Raw genomic sequence first — 10,459 nt, 5'->3', positions numbered from 1 at the left:
GAGGAAAATTGAAGCAGGGTCATAGTGTACCAATTTAGGAACTGCAGGCTAGCTTAGGGTAGAGAGCGTGCTTAGTACATGTATAACCTGAGTTTGACCCCCCAGCACCCCAAAAATACATGCAAGGAATGAAAGGCATGCATCTACTTCAAAATGTAAAGTCATTCTTAGCTCTAGGGAATGCAACAGTTAGTGACCACAGCTTAGCCAACCCTGCCTTCTCTTCTTCCTTACAGATCCCATGGCCGGAAGTTATGGTGTGATGGCTGACGACGGTTCTATTGATTACACAGTCCATGAAGCCTGGAACGAAGCCACCAATGTTTACTTGATAGTTATCCTTGTTAGCTTTGGTCTCTTCATGTATGCCAAGAGGTAAATAAGATACTGCTTATCAAAGCAGTCTGGTGGTTGTTGTTTTGTTTTGTTTTGTTTTGTTTTGTTTTGTTTTAGCAGAATTAAGTGTATTAAACATGTCTCTTCAGAAATATTGTTCCTGGATGGAGAGGTGCTGGCCATGTGGGTGCTGGTGACTGGGGTTTGATTTGAAAACCCCACACTCAGTTCTGGGTGACAGACCCGTTGCTCTAAAGTTTGATGCTAGCACTTCTAAAATACCTGTCTCTGTCACCAGCTTTGATACACTGTCTCCTTGGAACGAGCACACTTTAAAGTATTTTTTCACCCAAGTGTCTGAAATGCAAAGGTACTCTGACGCCCACGTAGTTAGCAGACCTCTCCTTACCCGTTTGACCTATCCCTTGCTTCTTACACACAGCACTTGTACTAATTCGCATCCTAATTGCTTTGATTAAGACCAGGATGGAAAGCAGCTTGCAGAGGAGAGTGTTTGTTTCAGCTTACAGGCAGAGGAGAGCATTCGTTCCAGCTTACAGGCCACAGTCCGTGAGGGCAGTCAGGACAGGAACCCCAGACAGGAACCTAGAGTCAGGGACTGAAGCAGAGAGCATGGAGAGACANTGCTTATGGCTTGTTCTCCATGACTTGCCCAGTTTGCTGTCTTCTGCACCCTGAGACCGCCCACCCATAGTGAGCTGGGCCCTCCTACAGCAATTATTGGCCAGGAGAATGCCCCACAGACTTACATACCGGCCAGTCTGATAGCAGCCATTCCTCCACTAAGGTCCTGTCTTCCCGGTGACCCAGCTGTATAACAAGTTGACAGGAAAACAGCTCACTACTTCTCTGGTCTTTATTTATAAAATTGCCAGTTCCTTGAGAACAAGAAATGGGGCTTTTATCTTTGTGTCATTGATAAGCCACTTGGTCCAAATTCTTAAGAGATAATTTTTTCTGTCTTAATTTCTAGTGTAGCTTAATTTAAATACTGTTTTAACTCTTCCTGGCTTCGTTCCCCTCAATCCAGCAAACAATAATAGAAGTAATTATGATGGTGGTGGTGGTGGTGGTGGTGGTGGTTCTGGTGTGGTGATGATGATAATGTGGTGGCAGTGGTGATGAAGATGATGAAGAAGATTATGATGAAGGCAGAAGTGACTAAGGTGTATTATAAAGAGGAAAAATCAGTATTCTGCTTGTAGGTATATACTTTGGGACATTCTCTACTGAGGTTTAAAAAGTCATTAAGTAATTCATAATAATGAATACTCCAGAAATCGTTTCTGTTTGGCCTTGGATATCCCTCTCCTATTTGTGCTTGCCCTTGTTGCCTGGTAGCTGTCTCTCAGTGGCTGGACTGTGGGCATGTCGTGGGTGGAAGAAGGCGCCACACGTCATCACGGATCCACTTGCATGTGACAACTTTTCTCTCAAAAGAGCTACCGCCTCCTTCCCACTTCTCTTTTAAAANCAGAGATGCATGCTCTTGTTTCTAAAACAATATCCCAAGAGACTGTGTCATTAAGGAACAGTTTTATTCACGAATTTTCCAAACTCAGGTCTGCTCAGATCAGGGCTCTTCCCCACTGCAGTGACTTGTCTCTGTCTGGGTGTCGTGGAAGGAAGAAGAATGGTATCTTCCTCGTCTGTATACTGTGGCTTTAATACACCATTTTCCCTAGGAGCTGAGGGGAATCACAAGGAAAGGTCCTCATTTTGTGGTCCCTTCCTTTGTGGCGTGATAGCTCTACACAGAAAGCTTTCTATGTTTGTGGAGATCAGGGTACTTTACAGGGGAGTTTTTAATTCACAGTTTTAATGGATCATGAGATAAACATACATGTATTAAAACAAACCNGCATTGTTTTTGTGTTTTAGGAATAAAAGGAAAATTATGAGAATATTTAGTGTGCCTCCCACAGAAGGGATGTTGTCAGAGCCAAGCTTTTATGACACAGTGAGCAGAATTCGCTTAAGACAACAAGTGGAGGCGCATCCCGTTTGTAAGTGCATTCTGTGCCAAGTTGTACACATAATGTATTGAACGCAGATTTTCTGTTGCACTTAGTTAACAAAAGGTAATAAAANATGGCTATTTAGAAGAACNTAGACCTTTTCCAACACAGATTTATCTCAACATCATGGCTGTTTGATCCTTTGCCTTCCTGTTGTGAGAGGCCTCTCTGTGGCCTTGAGAATGATCATACTCTTACAGGGTTTGCAGTGATGGAGACTGTAACCACCAGTCGATACCTCCATTTCTTCCTCTTCTTATTTCTCCCCCTTTGTGCTCACTTGGGATGACACTGAAATGGTCAAACAACTGAACACCAAAGAAGTATACAAATGGCTTTCAGGAACTCTGAGATCAAGGTNCAAGGCCAGAAGTTATATTTGAACAATATTAATACACCCTATGGTTCTAATCACTGGAAGAAATGGAAAATCTTCCTCATGTACACAGAACAAAGAANCAAACGTTAAGCAGTATAGGTCCAGAGTCAACTGTCTGTACATTGAAGCCGTTTGTGATATCTGAGAGATGAAGGCGTGGCTTCCATGGCACATTAGGGAGGACAAGCAAGATGGTGTTCATCTTAGAACGCCAGGTTCATCTCAGCTGTCCACCTGATGGAGTTTAGAGTCACAAAGGAAACAGAACTCTGGGCAGGTCTTGGGGGACTTTCTAGATTAGGCTAACTGAGGTGGGAGGATGTAGTCTAAAGGTAGGACGGCATCATGGCCTGGGCTAAAGTCAAGGACAGGGTGAGAAAGGAGAAAGCTGGCTNGGTCCATCGGTTTTAGACTGAGGACGCAGTGTGCTTGCTGCTCGTCGGTANCACTGTGTGTCCCTGCCTTGATGGACTGTGTCCTGTAACTGTGAGCCACAGTAAACTCCGCTTGTCTTAAGTCAGTTTGGTCAGGTATTTGCTGTGGCAGTAAGGAAGTGCTACATTGTGGTAAAGCCAAGCAAGCAGCACTTCTTTTATTTTCTATATATAGCCCAAGTGTATGCATACATGCATGATGTACGTGCTCCGAGGGGTGATAGAGGCACAGAGACGTGTGCCAGCTTACTGAGCTCACATACCTGTTGATTGCCATGTGGAGTTTCACGTAGAAGGACTGGGAGTTGCGTTTTTGTTTTCCATTGAGATGGTGTATTGCGGTTTTTATTTTGTTCTTTTTTTTTATTTTAGTTTAAAAAATTCTTTCTTGAGGATTTTATTCATGTGTACAATAAAATGAGATCATATTATGAGACACAGTAGTCCTCACTTCATAATAAGAGTATTGGGACCGCAGAGTAGGTCCGGAAATTGAGACAGGCTTATTTTGGCATCGCGGAGGCATGGTAGTAGGCTGAGCAGATGGGGAAGAAGGCTGGCATACTGGCTTGTCACAAAGCAGAGATGCCCATCTCTCCAGTTGTGTGTTTTTAGTTTTTATTTTATTTTATTTTATTTTATTTTTTATTGGATGAATTCTTTAGGGAGGTACAAACTTCCCAGTATAGAGTATTTACCCTCACCAAATTCCCCATCCCGTTGGGTCAGGACGTACAGCCATATCTAATATCTGGGGCTCAAGGTTCCCTGTCTTTTGATTCATGGCTCCATTATGTAGCAGGCCATGAAATATGTCAGCTCTTAGATGGCCCAGAGCTCCTAGACAAGCNGGCGCCAGCTGCTAAGGAGGAAGGTGGGCCGTGGGCCTTGGGCCTCTCTGTTCTCTGATGAGCTCTAAGTGCAGCTCCTGCTGAAAATGGACTGTAATGATTCATTTCTTAAATTCTATTCTCCTTTTAAAAAGTTTATTGGTCTTATTTTTAGGTTTATTTTAACTCTGTAAATTGCTCTGACATTTTTGACTCTCTCATAGTGTTGATGGTCTGGTCTGGTGTGTAAAAGCATTAGATTATGTTGCTGTGTTTGGGGCATGTGTTTGATAATTGTTGTTTTAATGGGTTTTTGTTAGCACTCACACACAGGAAATGTTATCACTGTACTGTAGTTAGTATTTCTTCATGCATACTAACTATAATTAGTTGATCATGGCTATAGTTACAGTTACAAAGGGAAGTTGGAAATGAAGCCTTCAGCCCTTTCTATCTCTATAGTCTGGAATGGACCATCAATTTCTGAGCTTTTTGTTAATTCTTCGGCAAGGGTAATTAACTTCGCTGGTCTCTGCTGACTCCAGGATCCCGCCTNGACTTCCTCAGTGATAGACTGTAGANTAAACTGAAGAATACCATTCCTTTGTCTAGTAGTCCCCTTAGGACTTTTTGAAGTGCTGAGGAGAGGCCAGGGAATGGCAGAAGTCCACCCAGAGGTGGGGCAGGGTGCGGCTTCGACTCTCAGAGGCTTCCCTCTCCAAATAGAGCAGTCCTGGGATACGGACCACCTCCCAGACTGTGAGGAACAGTCTCCTTGCTTCATAATAAGAGCAGTGGAGTCTCAGGAGCAGCAAAAGCAAGACACTCGATTTTCAGTTTGCAGAAATAGGATCCAGCCAGCACAGAAGGCAAAAGTGGCTGTGCTTCCTATTCGGCACAAAACAGTGGCTTGTGTGTCCCATGTCGCAGTTCTTTGCCCTTTTAATTCTCATTGGCTGAGCTCTTTAGAGAAATACAATGTTCCTAGTGCCTTAGTATTGCTCTCTACCCCACTTCCCCATCAGACTGGTTCCAGACACAGCCTTATCCAATGAATATCTTGAGGCATTCTTTAAAAAAAAAAAAAAAAGATTTATTTATTTCATGTATGTGAGTACACTGTCACTATCTTCAGACACACCAGAAGAGGGCATCAGGTCCCATTACAGATGGTTGTGAGCCACCATGTGGTTGCTGGGAATTGAACTCAGGACCTCTTGAAGAACAGTCAATGCTCTTAACTGCTGAGCCATCTCTCCAACCCCCATCTTGAGGCATTCTTAATCCTCTCCTCTCTTTGTATATGGGCTCAGTCAAGTGGCAATCTCCCTGTTAACTTTTCAACCCTACACATGCAGGTGCAAGCCGCCATCCAGGAAAGGTAAGCTGTTGGTGCCTCCTGCTTATCTGGATTCTCTGGTGAGATCTGACCACACCTCAGACTGACAATGGACCATAACTAGTTCCTCTCTTTGTGTACCTCTATTCCTCTCCAACACCGTCAGTACCGCCTCCCACAGCCTCAAGTTCTCTTCTAAAGTACAAAAGCCCAACAAAGCCACTAAGTTAAGTCACTGCCNACATGGGTATGGGCTCTCCATTAGAGCATAGGTAACCCTGCAGGGGCTAGTCTCTCAAAGAGTAATTGATTTTCCCTCGGCCAACCAGCTTAACTGCCCTTGAGAACTCCTGCCCCATGTGTGCTTGAGTTTTAGTTGACTTGTCTTGTGTGCCTTCTGGGCAGGTAATCCCTGCCACTGAGTTCATGAGTTCAACAGCCATGTTATTTCCAGAAGACAATATCGCATAGCGCTTTTCCCCACCCTCTGTTCTTACGTTCTTTCTGTCTTCTCCTCTCTGATGTTCTCTGAGCCTTGGCAGCGAAGGGAGATGTGTCCTTTCATAAGGATGGGGCCAGAGAGACAGCTCAGTGGTTATGAGCACTAGCTGCTCTTTCTAGAAGACTCAGGTTTGAATCCCAGGACCCATATGGTGGTTCATAACCATCTCTAACTCCATTTCAGGGGATCCATTTTCTTCTTTTGGCCTTACACACACATAGTTCACACACACATACNCAGATAAAATACTCATACATATTAAATTAATAAATATTCTAGATGTCCCATTTAAGCACTAGTTAATTATTCTCAGTTCTTTGGGGCAGTTANGACTTCCTTCATTGACTGCTGCCACGTGAAGATTCTGTAACCAAGGCTGACTGTAAGCATAAGTTGTTAAAATGCAATGTGACACCCTGACCAGTTAGCAAAAACAGAATCAGGTTCTATCTCAGGGCCTATGGTCTCCTCAACCATGGACTTTTGATCAGGTTTACAGCACCAGTCATAAAATAGCCACCTGTCACGTAGACCTCACATCCAACCAGAAAGTGGTTGGTCACTCATACTAGCCAGGCCCCTAGTGCACCGGTGGATACATCTTGCCTGGCATGTCAGTATGTTAGCATGCAGGGTCCAACAAGGGGTAAGAACATTGATGACTTTTCTGCCCCAGCAGCATGTATAATGTCTTNGAGCACTATGAGAGCTAACTAGTAGGGGAAATTCACTCCAGTCAGTTTGAGACTCATCTCTGTATCTTGCAGCCTGAGTGTGGTGTTTTAGCAACTGAGTTGTTTTGTTTTGTTTTGTTTTGTGTGTGGTCACATTGAGTAGCCAGGGACATCAGCAACAACCCATGCTTTGGAGCCATCTGGGGCGAATTACCCTGTGAGGGGTATCTGATGCCCTACACTGCAGTTTTTGTTTAATAACTCATATATTCTGGGGGCATCATTGTCTTCCCATGTGGGGTACCTCCGTTCAAACTTTTTCTTTTTTACAATCATATTTTGAAATTATCTTACTAACTAGTGTGCTTTTTATAAGACTATTTCATAATCCTGTGGTAGTTTAAATATGCTTGGCCCAGGGAGTGGCATTTTTAGGAGGTGTGGCCTTGTTGGAATAGGTGTGGCCTTGCTGGAGGAAACATATCACTGTGGGGTGGGCTTTGGAAGCCAGTCTTCTCCTGTTTGCCTTTGGAACAACAATGTAGAACTCTCAGCTCCTCCAGGCCCATGCCTGCCTGGATGCTGCATGTTCCCACCTTGATGATAATGGACTAAACCTCTGAACCTATAAGCCAGTACCAATTGAATGTTGTCCTTAATAAGAGTTGCCTTAGTCATGGTGTCTGTTCACAGCAGTAAACCCTAACTGAGACACATCCTTAGTGTTGGTCAGCCCGCCCACTGACCCCTTCTTTCATCCACTGCTCTGCTCTCGTCCCTGCCTCCTTTCATGCGTGCTCTGCTTTCTGTCCAGTCATAGTTCTGGTTGGACTGAGACTCGAGGTTTCCGTGCAGCTTTTCCTATTCTCCTTCTTTATGCTAACCCTTCTCCATCCATTCTGCTTCTCCTCTCAGCCCTGCTTACTGCCACTCCTAATGCATCGTCCCCAGAAGAGACTTTGTAGTTCACTGCTTCTACCTGTGCCCCAAGCTAAACACACAAAGCAAAACATTTGAAACTGGACTACACATATGACAGCGAATATGTGATGTTTGTCTTACTGTGCCTGAGTTCTCTCACTATAACTTTTTTTCCATTTCCCTAAAGAGTTCATGATTTTGTTTTTCTTCATTACTAACATGCAGTCTTGTAAGTGTCCCACATTCCCACTGTCNATCTGTTGATGGACATGTAGGTAGATTGTGTTCCATAGCTATTCTCAGCAGAGGGGCAGTGAGCATGGATGGGCTAGTGTGTCTGTAGTAGGATATGAAGTCCTTGGGTGCATGCCCAGGAGAGCTGTAACCGGGTCCTATGACAGTTCTATTTCTAGCTTCTTTGAGAGTCGTGGCCATAGTTTATGCTCCCGCCAACTGTGTATAAGAGTCCTTTAGCCACATCCATTTGTCATTTGTACCCCTGACAGTGGCCACTCGGACTGACATGAGTCAGAATCTTAAAGTAATTTNAACTTGCAATTCCTTAATTTTGAGCACTTTTAAAGCATTTACTAGCTATTTGTAATTCTGTTATGAGTTCTGCTCAGCCTCACACCCTATTTTTACATTGGATTATTGATTTTCTTAATGTTTTCTTTTCTATGTTCTTTGTGTGTTTTAGCCACTAATCCTGTCAGATGAATAGATAGCAGTTGTTTACTTACACTCTGTGGGCTGCCTCTGCACTTGCTTGGCAGTTTCCTTTGCTGTATAAAAGTCTCATGAGGCCCCATTTGTCCATTGTTGATCTTCCTTGTGCCGTAGGAGTCTGATTCAGCATTGTCATCTGTGTCTGTAAGCTGACGCACACTTCTTTTTCCTCTAGCAGTTTCNGGGCATCATGTCATATGTTGAGGACCTTGAAGTCGAGTTTTGTGCAGGGTGGGAATTAAGGAACTGGTTTTACTTGTCTCCACATTGAAAGCCAGTTTTTTCAGCATCATTTGTTGAAGATGCTATTGTTTTATTTTTTTTAATCCCATTGTCTTAGGTAGGGTTGCCATTGCTGTGAACAGACAGCGTAAACAAGGCAACTCTTATAAAGGACAACATTTACCTGAGGCTGGCTTACAGGTTCAGAGGTTCAGTCCATTATCATCATGGTGGGAAGCACAGCACTGTCTNTGCAGGCATGGTGCAGGAGGAGCTGAGAGTTCTACATCCGAGATGTTCCAAAGGCAAACAGGAGAAGACTGGATTCCAGGAAGCTAGGGGGAGGGTCTCAAAGCCCACCCCCATAGTGACACACTTCCTCCAACAAGGCCACACCTCCTAATAGTGCCACTTGCTGGGCCAAGCATATTCAAACCACCACAGCTGTTACATGTTTTTGGCATTGTCAAAAATTCAGTGGTTATAGGTGTGCGGACTGGTAGCTGGGTCCTCAGTTCTGTTCCCTTGGTCTATGCATCTGTTTTTGTGCCAGTATAGCACACTGTTTTTATTACTACGACCCTAGCTTAGTTTGAAATTAGATACTGTAATATGTCCTGTAGTATTCTTTTTTTTGTTCAGGACTGGTTTTGAACTCCCAACATGTAAGCTGTATGGCTTAAGAATCTGTATTTACCCTAAGTAGCATAAATAAGAATAATGTCTCTCTTAGCTAGATACAAGTTAAAGGAAGAAGTTGCAAGTTTTAAANCTAAATAATTTAATGACATTCACAAATCTTTTTAGCTTTATCATCTCCGGGCTCACCTTAAGATAGATTTTCTTTACTAAATAGTTTTTAGTAAGAAGAATTGTGTATTTGTTTTGGCTTCTAGTGAATAGTGGTGACCTTTATGTTCAATAAGTCTGTAGGCTTCTAAGTTAAATACAGTAAAAAACAAGCAGGTGTTGATATCAAAGTGCTGAGATAAGTTATTATTGAGAACTCAGTCCTGTGGGGACAGCGACCATTGAGGAAGGAAGAGGGCTGGAAAGATGATAAGAGCCAGAGGTTAAAGAAGAACTGNAAAATGGTGTTTTCCAGATGTGACAGGATGCTGCACAGGTGNACTCACAGCAACTGGGGTTGCTTGTACAAGATCAAGCCAGTCAGATTCCAGGCTGGATGGGTAAAGGATGCATGAAGCCCTGGCAGAGGAGATAGTGACAGCTACTGGTTGCTGAGGTAGAGTTAGTTTCTTTTAGGGAAATGGCCCCTGGTAGGTTACAGCGGGTGGCCCCACTACCATGCACACACTGAAAGCACTAGTTGGACTTTGTGAGTTTAAAAAAAAAAAAAAAACCACACAGTTGGAAAGGAAAATGTGCAGTGATGAAAGCATCTGGGAGAAGACGGGTGGAAGAACAAAAGCTGTGATCAGAATATACTGTATACATGCATATGGATGGATGGATGGATGAAGTCTCAAAGTACAAAGAAAAATATATTTAAAAGTAGCAATGTGTAGTAAGAAAGAAAATTAAAAATTGTGATAGCTTATTCAATTATTTTTTATATTTTAAANTTTAGAATGATCCTGATATTTAAATAATAATTATAAAAATAAGATCTATATAAAGTATTGAAATTGGAAGGTCTTAGAATATAATTAACTTCCTGTGGAGAAAAGCAGATGTTTAATTCTAACTAATTTCTTACCAAGTATCATGATTTAATGTGACTTAATGACATTAGCTCATAATTATTTTATGCTTCATCTTTCTCCTTATTATTTTCTCATAGCAAGGAAGTATGAGTATCAACAGCCACAAAGCCAGGCCGACAGTGTGCAGCTCTCATTGGAATAAAACTTCAGACTGAGCAACAGAAGTGAATGTGANGAAGTACGAGAAACACGTTCCTCGNCCCTCTATAAGCTCAGCCNAGTTGTGCCCCTCCCCCAAGCCTGCTTGTGTTGCTTCTTCTGGGACTTCCTGCATAAGTGCAAAAATGCTTAGAAAGAAAATGCTTAGTGACTGGAGATGGGGACTTG

The 10,459-nt window shown here is 42.9% G+C and overlaps 1 protein-coding gene across 1 annotated transcript in view; it reads left to right on the top strand.

The window, feature by feature from the left end:
• Nucleotides 1–10,453, top strand: part of Smim19 (small integral membrane protein 19) — a 13,637-nt gene extending 3,184 nt beyond the window's left edge. The window contains exons 2-4 of the mRNA XM_021170841.2: nt 237–375; nt 2,239–2,363; nt 10,210–10,453. Of these exons, the coding sequence (XP_021026500.2) occupies nt 237–375; nt 2,239–2,363; nt 10,210–10,274 (329 nt within the window). The 3' untranslated portion in view covers nt 10,275–10,453. The remainder of the gene's footprint in view (nt 1–236; nt 376–2,238; nt 2,364–10,209) is intronic.
• Nucleotides 10,454–10,459: the final 6 nt, after the last annotated feature.

This window comes from Mus caroli, chromosome 8 (assembly GCF_900094665.2).
Source record: "Mus caroli chromosome 8, CAROLI_EIJ_v1.1, whole genome shotgun sequence".
Classification (NCBI taxonomy): Eukaryota; Metazoa; Chordata; class Mammalia; order Rodentia; family Muridae; genus Mus; species Mus caroli.
This window is presented reverse-complemented; position numbering and strand designations above follow the sequence as displayed.